The 14,127-nt window shown below is 37.1% G+C and overlaps 1 protein-coding gene across 1 annotated transcript; it reads left to right on the top strand.

Moving 5' to 3' along the window:
• The first annotated feature begins 2,497 nt into the window (after positions 1–2,497).
• On the top strand, positions 2,498–13,969 carry peds1 (plasmanylethanolamine desaturase 1). The gene is made up of 6 exons (XM_060882526.1): positions 2,498–2,718; positions 7,223–7,342; positions 8,451–8,542; positions 8,945–9,089; positions 10,161–10,373; positions 10,646–13,969. The coding sequence occupies exons 1-6, from the start codon at positions 2,580–2,582 to the stop codon at positions 10,765–10,767; spliced, it is 831 nt and encodes a 276-aa protein (XP_060738509.1). The 5' UTR covers positions 2,498–2,579; the 3' UTR covers positions 10,768–13,969.
• Positions 13,970–14,127: the final 158 nt, after the last annotated feature.

Below are 14,127 nucleotides of genomic sequence, written 5' to 3'. Positions count from 1 at the left end.
CAATGACGCCTGAGATAGGCACAGGCTCCCCGTGACCCGAGGTAGTTCGGATAAGCGGTAGAAAATGAGTGAGGGAGAGTGAGTGTTTGGGTTGTGTCTGCATGGAACCTGCTTTAGGACGCCAATTTTAACAATCCAGTTCATCAGTGTTTTAATAGAAAATGTGTTACATTAAACAAAATATAACTTTAGAAGCACATTTCAGAGTGCACTCTAGATCAACTTCATAGTCCTGTGGATTAATTTATCAATTATACATCAGGCTATGAATAGAAATCCTAAACCTCTTGAGTAAAGCTGACATTGCTCTTGCCATCATTCATGACTTCCCCAACCTACAGTGTGCCTGGTCCAAGCTTAACTTCATGTAAAAGGTCAACTATGTTGACAGACCCAAATGACAGCCCTTGTTTTTGGTAGCTGGTTAGACTAAGCTGTATTTTTAACAATGAAAGACTCTGTTTTAGTTAGCTACTTAATATTAATAATGCTAAGTGCCGGTGAATGTAGAATATATAGATATATAGTTGGTGTTAAATTTACACTATAAACTGAATAGATTTGATACACTACAGATGTGTCTGCAGATGGGCACAAATAACTATTTGAAGAGTTGATTAAACACTGTAAAAACATAAAAGGTCATTCAATACCTTTTCACATAGGGGGCTTTACATAATCAGTAAATTTGAAAGTGTGCGTAAAATCCAAAGAGCTAAAGTTGGGCGTCAGAGCCTAAAAGACAATTACCACAATGACACCTAGCGGTGACTTTGCGTTACTGTTGGAACAGACGTCTTCAAATTCTCTGCAGAAATATCTAGCGTCATGTCGCAAATTATATTCAAATTATATGCAAATGTAACTTCTACGTGCTTTTGTTTGTTGTGATATATCATGTATACTTATTTACTCTATTGTGTGTGACAGTCATATAAACAGCATTCATTTTAAATGGCATATTTTGTATATTGTTCCTTTGCTACTAAACTAAGCAATGCAGTCAGTATCTAATACGAAGTATGTTAACACTTTTTCCCATTACATCTAAAACACTTTGTTGACTTACTCAGGCAAGATGTTCAAATATTCTTCCATGCTGAAAAATCTGGGAACACACACACACACACACACACACACACACACACACACAAAACTGTCACATGTCCCATTTACAACGTCAGTAAGCTGTTTAAAAAAACAAAATAACAGAACAGGCAGGCAATTAGAAAATTTCCTACACTTACAGATCTGATCTTCCTTTCTTTCTGAGACAATGCTGGCCTATAAGAAACCTGGACTGGCAGCTGGTCACTGGTACTGCATACTGCCTATTAAATCTGTACAGTGTATAGTATATAGTATATCAGAATCAGAGTCAGAATCAGAAGGATCTGATACACCATATACTACACACTGTACAGGGTACACTATAGGCTACAAGTGAGCAAAACACAATGTGCAGAAATGTTCACTAGAGTAAACTATTTGGGAGACTGTCCTTTGGACTGTATTAAATTAGTGTAAACAGATACAGTACAGAATAACCATAATACTCCATTCACTTACGCAGGGAATAGAAAGTGGGGCAGTATTTTGGACACAAACGGATATGTCCATCTCTCTCTCTCTCTCTCTCTCTCTCTCTCTCTCTCTCTCTCTCTCTCTCTCTCTCTCTCTATATATATATATATATATATATATATATATATATATATATTTTTATATATATATATGTTTTTCAATGTGTTTCACTCACAAAACACATTGAAAAACATAAAGATTCTTGACATTTTATGTTTATATGCAAATATAAGTGACGTGTCAATAATGTTTATAAGACCTGAATAATTGAATAATAAATAGAATTACTTGGAGTTGGGGGGTGGGGGGGGGGTTGGCACGGTGGCTAGCACATTCGCCTCCCACCTTCGGGGTAGGGGTTCGATTCCCGCCTCCACCTTGTGTGTGTGGAGTTTGCATGTTCTCCCCGTGCCTCGGGGGTTTCCTCCGGGTACTCCGGTTTCCTCCCCCGGTCCAAAGACATGCATGGTAGGTTGATTGGCATCTCTGGAAAATTGTCCGTAGTGTGTGATTGCGTGAGTGAATGAGTGTGTGTGCCCTGCGATGGGTTGGCATTCCGTCCAGGGTGTATCCTGCCTTGATGCCCAATGACGCCTGAGACACAGGCTCCCCGTGACCCGAGGTAGTTCGGATAAGCGGTAGAAGATGAATGAATGAATGAATGAATGAATGAATGAATGAATGAATGAACTTGGAGCTGTGCTTCACGCGCCCCAGTTAGACGCTAATGACCGATGGTTCTAATGAGCTAAACACACTACATGGTAAATAGGGTGTGGTTTTGTATCTTCTTGTGTTTTTTAAATCTGCTTTCTGATTCGTGGCATAAGAGTGGGGTCATGAAATACGTCGAGACCTTGGGGCATTGCATCGTTTGATGATTGGAGGACGCTACACGTGACCGACAGGGCTAGGGCGTGGCTTGTAGTTCGAGGAACTGATCCGGCTGGGTTGACTTCCTCACCGGGGAAGAGTGAACTAAACCCGGAGCCAACATGAGCAGCAACCGGAGTGAGAACGGGGCTGCGGAGGCAAAAAGTGAGGAAGGCGAGCTGAGCTCTACGTCCCGTGCTTCGGCCAGATGGGGTCCTCAACACGCAGGCGCTCGTGAGCTCGCAAATTTATATTCCCCAGGTGAGAGCGCAGGTTTTGTTTAGCTTGGTAGCTTAGCATGTGACAGTTTTTTCTGCTATCCGGTGATTAGTGATATAAAAATGAGTGCGAATCACGGGTTTCACCTGCTTTGAAATGTGCTGAACTTTCTGCTTTATATTCATATTTAATCTGTGTGTTAATATGTGATGTGTAAGTTAGTAGCTTCTTGGTAAATGATTAGCAGATGTGAAGTGATGGCGAGATGACCTCTTGAATTGCTTAAGTTAATGATATTCTGAGATCCTTTTGTGTTTGTAATTAATTTTATACCGCGTCATCTCAAACAGTAACCCAGTTTACTGCTACACTCCATGTCACTACCATCTGATCCTGCTGGGAGGGGCGCGTGTGTGCGTGTGCGCGCGCGTGTGTGTGTGTGCGCGCGCGCGCGCGCGTGTTTGTTTACTCAACATCTCCATTACTCAGGCCACGGAGAGAAGTTTTGTCACTTCCAGATTTATTTATGTGTGTGTTGGTTTGATCCCCAGGGTAATTGCAGCTTTACAAAAGTGTTAAAAATAAACATATATAAATGTTTAAATGAGCACGATGTAAAAAAAATAAAAATCAGAATCTATAAAAAAATATCTAAATAGTTAAAATCACAGAAGGTGCCAATTTCTGTACATAAAATTCTGCAGTTTCAAACACTGAGATTTGCACAGACTAGTGCACAAGTCTAGGTGTCTAGGTGGCAGATAAAATGTGCCATGAGATAGTTTCACTACTACTACTACTTATAATGCAAATAGTATCCAGTTATGCTTTTTTCCTGTTTTTTTTTTTTTAGATGTAGGTAATTATTTAGTTAAACATGTTTGATAATTTATACCATATAAACACTTTTATTACTTATACACCAGTTCACAGTTTAATGCAAAAGTGCATAATCATAGAACAGTAATAAGGAACACAATTGTTTTACAGATTTCATAGTATTTATGTATGATTTAGTATTATTTAATTTTCAATAAATGCATGGCAGGCACGGTACTAACGACTGAAGGTTCTTATAATTTGCTCGTTCTAATTAGCATTTCTAATAATAATAAAAAATACAAACACTAGTTTTTCAAACACTAAGTGCTCAAAAATGATCTCGAGTTTTCTGATCGAGAAAAGTGTGTCAAGTTAAAGTCGAAGGTGTAACTTTGTTTTCCTACACAGGAAAGTCTTCAGGATGGAAAGCTTTGTGGTTTCACACTAGCATGACAAGTTGTGGTTTTTGTATTATTCATTTCAAGAGATAGAAAAAGAGATGCTGGTAATGGAATGTCTGTTTAGAACTAATAAATATTATTGTCTTGGATATTCCACTACATTAAATGGATAAAACTATGACGTGTTCCTAAATTAAAAAAAATAAATTAATAGAATTTATGGCTGTGGGTCTCTAACTTCTTTTGCCTTTTCTCAGTTGTTTTCAGAACTCAAAATCCTATGAATGTTCTCCTTCAGATTAGCTTTTGAGCGTGGGCAGGTCAAAATGAAACGTCTTGTGAAAATAGACTGGATTGTTGTCTTGTTGCAGAATACCCCATTGTTTGAGTTTTTTATTTATTTATTTTGTTGGGAGATTCTAACAGAGACCTGAATTTTCCCTTTCTTTCATTTAAAATGTTTTTTGTCATTAACTGTTCAGGGGCAGTTTTGTTTTAAACAGAGTCACATGCACACAGCAGTTCTGTTGAGATTATAGAAAGCATTCTGGTAGCATATTATTGAAATTAAGAGTGGAGAGAGAGAGGAGGTGTCAAAACCAGAACATGGCCTTTATTGAGAATAGTTAAGTTGTATGAAGTGTGTGTGTGTGTGTGCGTGTGTGTGTTCTGCAAACATATTCACTTTGAAACACAACATGCAGAATAAACTATAGCCCAGTGAGAAGTATGTTAAAATTAGCATTCAGGCATGATGATGTGGAACTAAAAACTTGTTTGACCAGAGTGTGTGTTAATATTGTGTTCTCTTGTTGGCACTCCTCCTAGGTCCTGTACTCCTGCAGCCATATTTGCATGTAATGGAGAAAGTGATTAAATCCAAATGTGCCAATAATGCACATAGAGGAGTCTGTCCTAGCTATGTGACAAATAGACATGGATAACAGTGCGTAGGGAAATAAAGTCTGTTTTTTTCTTCAACTGGAATGAGTCTGAGAACCTTTTGAGAATTTTCTGAAGACAGTAAATGTTGAGAAATGTTGATTTTTCAGAATTGTAGCTCATTGCAGATTTTTCCTCCAGGTAGTTAAGAGATGAAAGCGTGTTTTGCTGTTTTTTTTTTTTTGTTTCTTTCTTTGATTAAAGAAGACATGTGAGTGGTGCTCAGTGACTGTAAATATGACAAACATAAGTGTTCAGAAAGACACTCTCTAGAGCAGTGGTCTTCAGTCATGTCCACAAAGGACTGGTGTGGCTTCAGGCTTTCAGTACAGCCATATAGGAGGCAAACTTGCTATTCACAACGTGCACACACGTGCACACACACGCACACATACACGCACACATACACGCACACATACACACACTCACACACACATACACGCACACATACACGCACACATACACACACTCACACATACACGCACACACACACGCACACACACACGCACACATACACGCACACATACACGCACACATACACACACTCACACACACATACACGCACACATACACGCACACATACACACACTCACACATACACGCACACACACACGCACACACACACGCACACATACACGCACACATACACGCACACACACACACACATACACGCACAAATACACACACATACACACACACACATACACGCACACACACATACACACACACATACACACACATACACGCACACACACACACGCACACACACACGCACACATACACGCACACATACACACACATACACACACATACACATACACATACATACACACGCACACATATACACGCACACATACACGCACACATACATGCACACACACATACACATACACATGCACACACACGCACACATACACACACACGCACACACACACACAGAGCTAATGGACTACTAGCTGAATGTACATGTCAGGTTACAATGGTCCAGTCCCCCAGCAATTATGTCCTACAACAATATACCCCCACTACTTGTTTTTTCTTTTTTGTTTTGTTTTGTTTTGTGTTTAGTGGAAATCATTTGATGATGTTTTTTAGAGTGCAGTTACTAAATGATAATCCATGATGACAGTCACGTATCAGTGAGATAAATGCATGAAATTACATATATATATATATGTGTATATATATATATATATATATATATATATATATATATACGTATATATATGTATATACGTATATATATGTGTATATATATACACACAGTATATGTATAATTTAGAATTTAATTATTATATAGAGTGTTTTTTATTTAGAACAACCCACCCATGGAACCAGTTTTTCTAAATCTTTAGATTTTAGTTGATATTCTTTATATCCAAAATAACTTGGAAAATGAATGGAAAAAAAAGTAAATCACCATAGACCTGCTGGGTATGCAACATGAAGCTCACGTTGAGAAACATGGCTATATAGGGGTATTTGGGATTTCTTCTAAATTGATTTTATTCAACGGGAAGAAATGTAAACTGAACAAAAATGATTGTGGCCAAATAAAAAATAAGTGAAACCGTATAAAAAACGTCTGAATTGCTCTTAAATACGGCAGAAATGTAGCCAATACTGATGATTTGTGTGTTGAAAGAAACTGACTTCTGCTAGTAAGATTTTGTTGTCTTTTAAAGAAATCAATGAGCTGAACTAATTCTAGCTGAGTCTCATGTATTTGCCTATGTCTTTGTATACGGCACATGACAATGCGGGATCATGTGTAATTAGCCTAGCTCAGTCGTACCAAACCTGCCTCATACTCTTGTGCAGAACATGAAAATTCTCTTGTGGACCTTTAACCTACTGTGAAGGAAAAAGATGGTTCGCTAACTTGTGGAAACCTCTGATGGATTAGATCTTTGTTTTGTGGTTGTGCAGCATGTTGGCGGGTGTCCTACTGCTGAAGAGCTGAGTTGCATGCAGGAGTGTAGAACTGAGATGAGCATGGGGCGGTACACATTGAAAATGAGCAAAAGAGCACAACGCATGGCATTTGATTATTCGACAGATTTGACCCAAACAAATGCACATGTAGAAGATTCACAGAAGCTTTGTAATGTTTTTCTTTCATGGGTATGAATGGCTCTCAGTGATCTGAGTGAAAGGAAAGGGTGGAGGTTTTAACTCATCAGCTAACATACACACTCACACACCCAAATACAGCTGCTTATAGAATTACCGGGTGTGTTTCTGTGTAACCGTATTAGAGAAACATGCTGACACAATAAAATACAGGACATTTGAGCTATTTTGTGTGTGAGTCATTCTCTCTCTCTCTCTCTCTCTCTCTCTCTCTCTCTCTCTCTCTCTTTCTCTCTCTCTCTAATTAGGTAAGAGGTGTCAGGAATGGATCAGTGTTATTCTCTGTTTCACGCTCATGGCCTTTAATTTCTTTTACCTCCTCGCCCACTTCCACCTGGGCCATGCCTGGTACATCCTTCTGGGAATTGGTGAGATTCACACGCACTCACTCATGCATACAAGATCACACACAAACATACCTGTGCTGTACTAATCACCTAGTATGACTCAGCACACACAATTGTGTCCATGTAAGCAGCTAGGCTGAAACTCTAGACTTGAATTGTGTAGGCATGTATATTTAGAACATTGTCACAGTCTCCAGTGTCCTCATACTGTGACAGATTTTTGCAGGAGGAGACAGGTTGTATTTTTTGACATAATTTCAAAATGTAGTTTCCATGATGCAACCTGTATCACAGTTACGTGAAGTGTAAAACGTAATGTGTGCTCTAGGGTTGCACATTACTAGCTAAAATAATGATTGTTATTTATAGTTATTTATCGGAAATATTCAGCTAATTTAAGAACACAATATTTGTGTTTAGAATTTCATCATTTAAAATGAAAATAAAATAGCGTTTTCTTTTATGATGTACATTATAAACCTGGAAAAGCCTTTCTTAAATTGTACAAATATATAACTACAAATGTATAAATGTATAATAAAGTTAGAATCCATATTACACAGTCATACAGCAAGTTAAAATCATTTGAACTGGGACCTCATTAAGCAAAAAATATTTTCAGCTACAGCTTCAGTACAATTAAAATTGGATCTGATTCCCTTTGTGGACTGTCAGGACAAATGTCACTTTTCAAAATATAAACTGTTGTCCAAAAAGGCTCTGAATAACTGCATGACCACTGTTGTATACATAATCAAGGCAGATTTCTAGTCACAGAACAATCTATTACGAATATAGTTGATCATGTTTGATTATGTCCTATTAAATCAACCATAATCAACATTAAGCTGCATTTTGTTGTGTAGCCAATGTTCAACATTATATATGCAAAGTCACAATAGCAATAAAATCACTAAATACATGATGAGTAATAATTTGAACTGTAAAAGGATTTATCTTGTACTATTTCTAGTTATTTTAAATACAGAGAAAAATGTCTGTCTTAAGGATTAGGGCCGGTTGTCATGAAGCGAGCATATTAGAGACTCTTATTATATAGTGCTTATTATACTGCTTTCTTATATTTGTGTGTGTGTGTGTGTGTGTGTGTGTGTATGTGTGTACACAGTGGCAGGAATCCTTACTGCAGACTTTGCCTCTGGACTGGTACACTGGGGTGCTGACACGTGGGGGTCTGTGGATTTGCCCATCGTTGGAAAGGTATGGCAGGAGACAGACAGGGCTTCACTTTTCTACTCTACTATAAATGGTTTTAAAAATAAATGTACATAAACACGCACAGAGGCGTGCCAAGAGCTGTGAAGTGTCAATTTGTAAGGAACTCTGTTCTTATTAATATGCTTAATGTTCTGTGTAGCTGCAGAAACAATAGCAAGATGCGCTCTGTTTCTCTTTCTTTTAAATCATTCAGGTGTTAAGGGGACATTAAAATTTGAACACTGTCAGAAAGATACAGTCAAGCTTTGATGGTGCTCTGTTTTCAAAGCTCAGGAGAGAGCAGAGTGAGAATCTTGTGTTTTTGCACAGTGTAGTGTGTTCAGTCTCAGTGGAACAGGTTACCAGGATTCACAGGACTCTCTCTCTCTTCCTTTCCTCCCGCAGGCATTTATTCGTCCATTTCGGGAACATCATATCGATCCCACAGCCATCACACGGCATGATTTCATCGAGACGAATGGTGATAACTGCATGCTGACGATCATTCCCCTGGCTAACATGGCCTACAACTTCCACACTCTAACACCAGGTAAAGCAGATAACTGTTTTTTTTTTTCATTACTACACAGACCCCAGATGCAATTTGAGAACAGTATTATTCCTTTTGCTCATAGCAAACCACTTAAAATGCAAATAAAAGTCAAAACATGACACGGGTGTATTTATAATCTTTGGTCCTCATGGTGGCAATAAATATAGTATTTTTATATACAGCTGTAGCTCAATAAATTTTGAGATGTATTATATAAATTCTGTACACAGACTGAAGTAGTTTAAGTCTTTGGTACTTTTAATTGTGATGAATTTGACTCACATTTTAACCTGCAAAGGTTTCTTGAGCAATCATAATGGTCTCTCAGTTTGGTTCACTAGGCTTCACAATCATGGGGAAGACTGCTGATACTGCTGTGTGTACTGAATTAATATAATACACAAGTTTCACTATTTGAGTTGAATTACTGAAATAAATGAACTTTTCCTCGACATTCTAATTAATAGAGCTGCACCTGTATGTATTTTATATACATATGATTTTTGATGAATAAGGAGATTTCTTAAGTTGCTATGACCAATAAAAAACCCTCAAAGTGCTACACTCTCTCTATTCAAGACTTTCCCACTGAGGTAAACTTAAAGGGACAACATGGACTGATTGGACTGTTCCAAAGCACTGACACAGGAGACTCCTTACAAGAATTCCAAGTCTACTTGGAGAAAACTATTTTACTTTGTTAAATAACAACACTTTTGTAATCCGCTAATTATTACAATTAGTGTATATGGCACATACAACATACAAGTCCAAGAGACCAAGCATAATTTTGGAACAAATTGGGTTAGAAAATACCACTGTACTGGCAGATTTAGAAAGTCACGCTCCCTATTGCATGTCTCTACCCATGTTAGTACTTTCAAAAATAGCAGCTGGGCAAGGGTGGGAATGGCTCTGGCCCAAAAGCTTGCAAAATGTCAGCCTTATACCATAAATTTACAGGTGCACCAGGATAAAAATAACCCCACAGACTCCATGATAATCCTATACAAGCACCACAGCTATAATACCTTATCTTAATTTTTTTGTTTGTTTTTTTTTTAACAGCGGAGATTTATCATATCTTCCCCTGGTACTGCTATTTATATTCTTTGGCCATCTTTGTTACACTGACCAATCAGATCCATAAGTGGTCTCACACTTATTTTGGGCTGCCATGCTGGGTCACCCTCCTGCAGGACTGCCATATCATCCTCCCTCGCAAACACCACAGAGTTCATCATGTATCACCTCACGAGACCTATTTCTGCATCACTACAGGTACACACAACACTTTATTTCTAAAATTTAAAATACAATTCCTTTGGGGAAAAAAAGAAAATAATTGTATTGCTTTAAACAGTAAATATATTATATAATTCTGGTTATTTCCTGTGAAATTTTTTTTGCAAATGGCATCTGATTGTTGCATAACTTCTATAATGTTTGATTATAGCTTTCTAATGTTTGAACGCTATAACTTATTGAATTGTTTGTGTGTGTCTCTGTGCACGTGTGTCTCTGTGTGTGTGTCTGTGTGTGTATATATACAGGCTGGTTGAACTACCCCCTGGAGAAAGTTGGCTTCTGGAGGACTCTGGAGGACATCATCCAGAGCCTGACAGGAGAGAAGCCCAGATCAGATGACTTGAAATGGGCCCAAAGAACACAGTAATGTTACTCTGGTGTGTGTCCCTCTCCTACCTCATACCTCTGTACAGAGGTCCAGCCTCCATCTGTCCTCCTCATTCAGCTCCCAAGCATTGACCCAGCCAGTGGGGATGATAAGAACTGAATGATGCTGATAATGCAAAATCTTCCAGCCCTCAAAGAGAAAAAAAGGAGGAGAGAAGTGGAGAGTGTGTTTGCAAGCAATACTTTTCCATACTTCTCATCCAGCAACAGCTCTCAAATCTCTTTTTATACTCATCAATATTCTCCCTATTTCCTGCACAAAGAAGCCATTTTACCTCCGCTATAGGGGTATTAAGCATCCAAAAATGCCATGCTGATGAACTTGAAACCCTGAAGCAAAATGAAAAATCCATATTTTTAAATACTTGAACAGTGAGCTGCAGTTCAAACAGATGCCTTTAAAAAAACACACACAAAACAAAAAAAAAGATTTCTGCAGACTGACAAGTATGTAGGAATGCTACTCTTAACATTTTGGTCTGCAGTAAGGAAACCATGTCTTTATTGGCCCATCTTTTATTATTGACATCATGGCTCGTAATAATGGAGGGCTGGAATCGGTGTCTTCACTTTTTGGTTGACGTCTGAACAGACAAAGCTGATGAATATGCAGTCTTTTCTCAGTCTGCCTTACTTATGCAGTACATGCAGCAGAGTCAGTTCACTCTGGTCTCTCTCTCTCTCTCTCTCTCTCTAGCTATCATACACACACACTCCACAATGTACACATTTCACTCCTCACTTACTGTAAGCACTTACTCCATACTACAAACTTTTGGCTTGTGAATCATACACACTTTTGATACAGTATGTTTTCCACATTGTTACACATCCATTAATGAAGATGTGCTATTTCTTTCCTTTTTTTGCACAAGCACATTCTCGCTTCTTAATGTTCTGGCTCTGTTCTGGTGCTCTAAAGACAAACATATAAAAAAGATTTATTTATAAAGAACACGTGCTAGAAACTGACTGTTCAGTGGAGGTTTTAAGAACTTAACACATCCTTAACCTAATTACAATTTAGATGCTTTGAAAAGACTTGTAGACTCATTTAATTCTTATTTTTCTTGTCTTAAATGATCATGTAATTATTTTTAAGCATGGTTGCTTGACTAGTTGGACGTTAATTTACATTGTTCATGCGAGAGACAGAAGGTCTCCTTTGTCTAACACTTTATAACTGCATACAGCTAATGATAATGGGTCTCTAACTGCAGAACAAAAAGAATATTAATTATCATCATATTCCAGTTTTTAGATAACATCAACATTAAGCACCACTTAGCACTAAGCTACTAAACTAGTCACTCACCTTGTTCCACTGGTTTCATCTCAATATGTATTGGGACTGTGAACTATGTGTATATTCTCAACAAAAGATTTATTTCTAATAGTGTACTAATTGCCATAGTTAGAAGGTCAGAATTCCTCCGTACAACTACGTTCTTCAAAATTATTACTTGAAAATCTATGAATCTATAATGATACGTCTGATTTGTCTAGACAGAATAGTTTTTTTGTATAAACAAGGTATTTTATTTATATATATACACCTCTTTATATATATATACAACAACAACAATCAATGGCTTTTTTTGTCCAAAGGTGTTTAATTTGAGCCATTTTTAATTTTCCGTCTTCGTCAACTGTTGAGTTTGTCCCGTTGTACCGAAATATTGCGTTTATTCCTCAGTTTAGACATTTTCCAATCTCCGTCTCTTTGAGAGTTAAATATTAAACCTTGTTTGATCAAATGAAAACCAACAAAGTTATATATAATGTGGTAATAGGTTGCTTACTATGTAGGAAATGTTCAATCATATGACAGTATGCCAAATTTTTAAAGCTCTAGTCTTTGAAGAAACTTTATATTTTTTATGTAGGCCAATATAGAGAAGTATGTAAATAGCACTGTTGGATATTTAAAGGGTCAACATTTTTAAAGGTCATTAATTATAACTGTGTCAAATTACATGGAGCATATGAACAATTGCCAGGATTTTTTTTTTTCATAAAATTATTTGTGAAATGTGCACATTTTCAGACATTTTTACATTAAGTTGTAGTTTTTTTTTTTCAAGTATGGGTTTGTAAATTAAAGTTCAAGTGTTTTTTTTTTTATTGATTATTTAGATGATTGAACTTGATCGGCATGTTGCAGTGTGATTAGACTGGTGTTACTTTCAACTATGGATAATTAAATGGTGGTAAATGGACAGTTTTTATGGCTGCACATAGGAATTTCGGACAGGTATTCTGTGAATTGGAGTCTGTTACGTGAATAATGAAATCATACATTCATAATGGTTCCCATGTGAAAAGCCACACTAATTTGATCTCATTGGTACCTCTAATTTATTGTCAAGATTGATTGAATATTTAATGTATCCACTTATTTCTGCTTGTGCGGATTATTAAGATTTTTAGGAGCACCAGTTATGTTCAAACCTTTAGGTCATAATCTGCCAATAGGTCAACATTTTAAATATGGAGAATTTAGACTATTTAAATTTATTGGTTGGAACAATCCTTCAGTAATGGTGTTTACTAGATGTGACTTTGAGGTTCCACTTTATGACTGTAAAGCTGTTTGAATTGGATTTGTAACCTGCAGGAATTTTACTAACTTGGCCATAAAACATCATAAAATTTGCCTACATGTCTGAAGTTATTATGATATTATTATTGTGGTGTAATGAATGCGGCTTTAGGTGTGTTGGACGATCTTATGATGGCGCTCGGTCTATTGGACTTTTGAAACGGTGATAGGACAGAAACAATAATGTCAGTGTCCATTGATTCATATTCACAAGCATAAAGGGTAAAAAATAATCGGATGTCATAATTCTTTTTTTATTGTACATGTTTTATCTTGATGTATTTGACTTGATTATGTTACAGAAAGAAGAAGGCAGAAACTTGGTACCTAGTATGTCTGTAGCACTTTCATATTTGATTGTCAAACATCTCAAGGTCTCAGATTAGTTAACATGACTCGAGTTTTATTCTGCTTGGACAGTTTTCATGTGGATGTGGTTGAAGTGGGTTTTGTGGCTGTCAAATTAAATATCAAATATAATGCCTTGATGCCTTTATGTTGTCTCCCAATAGGAAGACTTTAATTACATGTATATATTATATTTATAATGAAATGAATAAAGTATCAAATATAATAAAAATGTGTTTTTGTGTGGATTTTTTGAGATTGGTGATTTGGTACTGCATGCAAAATAATTAGCTGACTAAATCTATGTAAGTTAAAGGCAAAGCAAACAGTGGGTAATTTTATGGGTAAGGCACGTGGTGGCAAAATGTGACGGTGGTTTTGTGAAGCATC

Source organism: Tachysurus vachellii, chromosome 11, assembly GCF_030014155.1.
Source record: "Tachysurus vachellii isolate PV-2020 chromosome 11, HZAU_Pvac_v1, whole genome shotgun sequence".
Classification (NCBI taxonomy): Eukaryota; Metazoa; Chordata; class Actinopteri; order Siluriformes; family Bagridae; genus Tachysurus; species Tachysurus vachellii.
This window is presented reverse-complemented; position numbering and strand designations above follow the sequence as displayed.

Bases quoted from the DNA above. Each gene is read 5' to 3' on its own strand.
- peds1 (XM_060882526.1), top strand. From the start codon at position 2,580: ATGAGCAGCAACCGGAGTGAGAACGGGGCTGCGGAGGCAAAAAGTGAG. The intron at 2,719-7,222 runs GTGAGAGCGCAG...CTCTCTAATTAG, and splicing joins CGCAAATTTATATTCCCCAG to GTAAGAGGTGTCAGGAATGG. The intron at 10,374-10,645 runs GTACACACAACA...GTATATATACAG, and splicing joins CTATTTCTGCATCACTACAG to GCTGGTTGAACTACCCCCTG.